Raw genomic sequence first — 2,920 nt, 5'->3', positions numbered from 1 at the left:
CAGCATGGCCGCAGTCAAATGACTGAAACGAGTAAAAGAGAGAGAGTATACGACTGGCTTCTTTGAATTACAGGCACAACAGAAACAGGAAGTAAGAGTGAGAGAAAGTCGTGGTAGAAGAGTACAGCAGGGTTCGCCACCATCCCCTGCCGGAGCCTCAGGTGTTTTCGCTCAATAAACACTCACAACGCCTGGTCTGGGAATCGAAACTGCGAGTCCGCTGCCCTAACCACTGGGCCATTGTGCCTCCACAATAATAAAAGCATCTAAATATGAAACATCATGAAAATTGTTCAAACAGGAGTCCTTCTTGAGCGACACCATTTTCCCAAATGAATAAATAAATTTGGATATTAAGTATTTATGGAATTTTGATTTACTGTCAGGTCAATCTTGTAAATCTGAATCATCTTTCCTTACTTCTTTCCTTCCTCTATAAATAGGTGATCACGAGGGTGGTGCAGACGGCATGGACTTTGATGACGACAACAACCTGCTTGTAGCCAACTGGGGCAGTGGTCACATAGAAGTATTCAACTCAAAAGGTGGAAATCCTATCCAAAGAATCAAATGTCCTTTTGTAAAACCAAGCAACATTCATTTCGAGCCACGTTCCAAAACTTTGTATGTCACAGAACATGAAAACAATGCTGTTTGGAAATTTGACTGGCATCGAAATGGTAAAATGCAATACTGTGAAATGAACAATTTCTAAACTACAAAAAAGAAAAAAAGTTAAAAAAAAAAAAGGTTCTTTTACATTCCTTATAAGAATTATTTACAAATTTCAAGACAACGATGCAGCTGGGAGTTTCATCTCAGATTTAACTGTGTCAATATTGAGTTTCGTTATTCGTTTTCCCCAACAACCTTTCTTTATATTGATACTTTAGGTACATTTTTATGATGAACGTGTATATGCATACAAAAGTGTGTTGGTGTGCAGCAATAAAATAAAAAAAACTTGTTAAAAAAATTAAGTGCAATAAATAAGCTAAATTTGAGGTTTGCACTACACAGAGATAGAAGTACAAGTCATATGATCGGGCTTTTTTTTTTTTTTTAAATAAATTTTGTGCCTATACCTGTTATTTAGTCCCAGGTGAGCCCAAACTGGGTAGATCTATGATCAAATACATTCTATCCCTTGACCACATTAATAATGTGTCCTTCCTTTTTTAAGATTGTACAGTGTGATTTGAAACTTTTTGTGAACTATTTTTAGCAGGTCAAGTCACCATATGCAGGCTCCCCTCATTGGTTTGGTATCTATAACTATCTCGGTTCTATAAGCTTGGGAATCCACTAGAATATCTATGAAGCAGTGTAACAGGTTTGGATCCCACAAGCAAATTTCATTCCCATCCTTAGGTTGTATCTCTTTCTTACAATGCCATCATCATCATCGTTTAGCGTCCACTTTCCATGCTAGCATGGGTTGGACGATTTGACTGGGGACTGGTGAACCAGATGGCTTCACCAGGCTCCAATCTGATCTGGCAGAGTTTAATGCTACAATCTTGAAATTAATTTCAAAGTTAAATACTAATTGCTGCCAGTTTATTTTTTTGTCTTTTCTAATTAAAATAGTTTAACAACGCTATTTCTAAATCCAGTGTTCATTAATTAATTGCTAATGTTTTCGTTTTAAAAAATTTTATCAATGGAAAAGACATTAATTCTCAGACTCAGAATTTCTAAAATTTAGAAATAAACATCCTGTCAAGTATTGAATATAAAATACAATTGGAATTGAACCCATCTCCCTAGTATAACTTTACCTTTCCGATGTAATATATAAACATCAGATCAGTTGTTTAATCTAGAAGAGAAGAATCTTTGCTATCATTAAAGGTAAAAATAACTTTCTTCTACAAAAGTGACAGAAAAGATGGGAAAATCTGATAAAAAAAAAATTTTTAATATTGAACTGAGGTTCCTGACAATGTCTAGTTTGGTGCTTCCTGTTTCTACTTCCAAATTATTTCAGAGTTAGGAAAAAATAAATACCAGTAATATACTGAAGTTGTATTAATCATTGCAGTAAAGTGTACGATGGCAAAACAGTAAAGTGCTAGTCTTGTTTAGTTTGAGCTGTTCTGGTCAAGTCCAGGTTTTGAATGAAAATATTTCTGGAAATGATTTTGCGTCTGATATCCCTGGAGTTTGTAAAATTCAAATGAAAGAAATATGCCCTTCTGTGTACTTAGGTTTGTCATGGGCCCCAGGACTCGTGAGGCTAGCGCTTAATCCAGTTTCCATATCATGTAACTGACATTGCAACATTCCCAAAGAATGAGATGAGATGCTGGTCGGTCACAGGGTAAACTTCCCGGCTATTGTTGGAATTCACTTACAGCTGAATGAAACTGGAACTGGAGCAACATGAAATAAAATGTTTTGTTCAAGAACACAACACACGGTCCAGTCCGGGGAATTGAAACCACGATCTTATGATCATGTGTGCAAACCCTGCCACCACACACCACTGAGCCACATAGCTTCACAGTATAAAAAAAAAACTGGCCTCACACCAAGTCAAAAGAAATTATTGTACAGTGCTGTGCAGTATGGAACAAGAGGAAATTAAATGTGCAGGTTCTTTCCCACTCTTGCTTAAAGGTAATCCAATTGCCTTCACATTTATTGTTAATTCTTCAACAAAAAGAAAAGAATGACTGTTACACACCATAGCCGTTTCATTGTTTTGTTTTTTAATAGGAAATTTTTTATTCCTGTTATTATTATTCTAATGGATATTTTGTACTGTGATTTTCAAATGAAATATTTTTAAAGAATGGAAAGTGAATAAAATTCTAAAACAAAACGTTAAATGGACTTAAAATCATTTTTGTCTCGATCCTCTATTATTCACCCCTTAGCATTTAAACCGGCCCAAAGATTCCATTTGTTTAATGTT

At 35.4% G+C, this 2,920-nt stretch overlaps 1 protein-coding gene across 1 annotated transcript in view; it reads left to right on the top strand.

Moving 5' to 3' along the window:
• The window catches only part of LOC106867998 (diisopropyl-fluorophosphatase), a 21,297-nt gene extending 18,463 nt beyond the window's left edge, over nt 1-2,834 (top strand). Inside the window, exon 5 of the mRNA XM_014913085.2 lies at nt 444-2,834. Within this exon, the coding sequence (XP_014768571.1) occupies nt 444-715 (272 nt within the window). The 3' untranslated portion in view covers nt 716-2,834. The remainder of the gene's footprint in view (nt 1-443) is intronic.
• The last annotated feature ends 86 nt before the right edge of the window (nt 2,835-2,920 follow it).

The sequence above is a fragment of the Octopus bimaculoides genome, chromosome 9 (genome assembly GCF_001194135.2).
Source record: "Octopus bimaculoides isolate UCB-OBI-ISO-001 chromosome 9, ASM119413v2, whole genome shotgun sequence".
NCBI classification, from domain to species: domain Eukaryota; kingdom Metazoa; phylum Mollusca; class Cephalopoda; order Octopoda; family Octopodidae; genus Octopus; species Octopus bimaculoides.
This window is presented reverse-complemented; position numbering and strand designations above follow the sequence as displayed.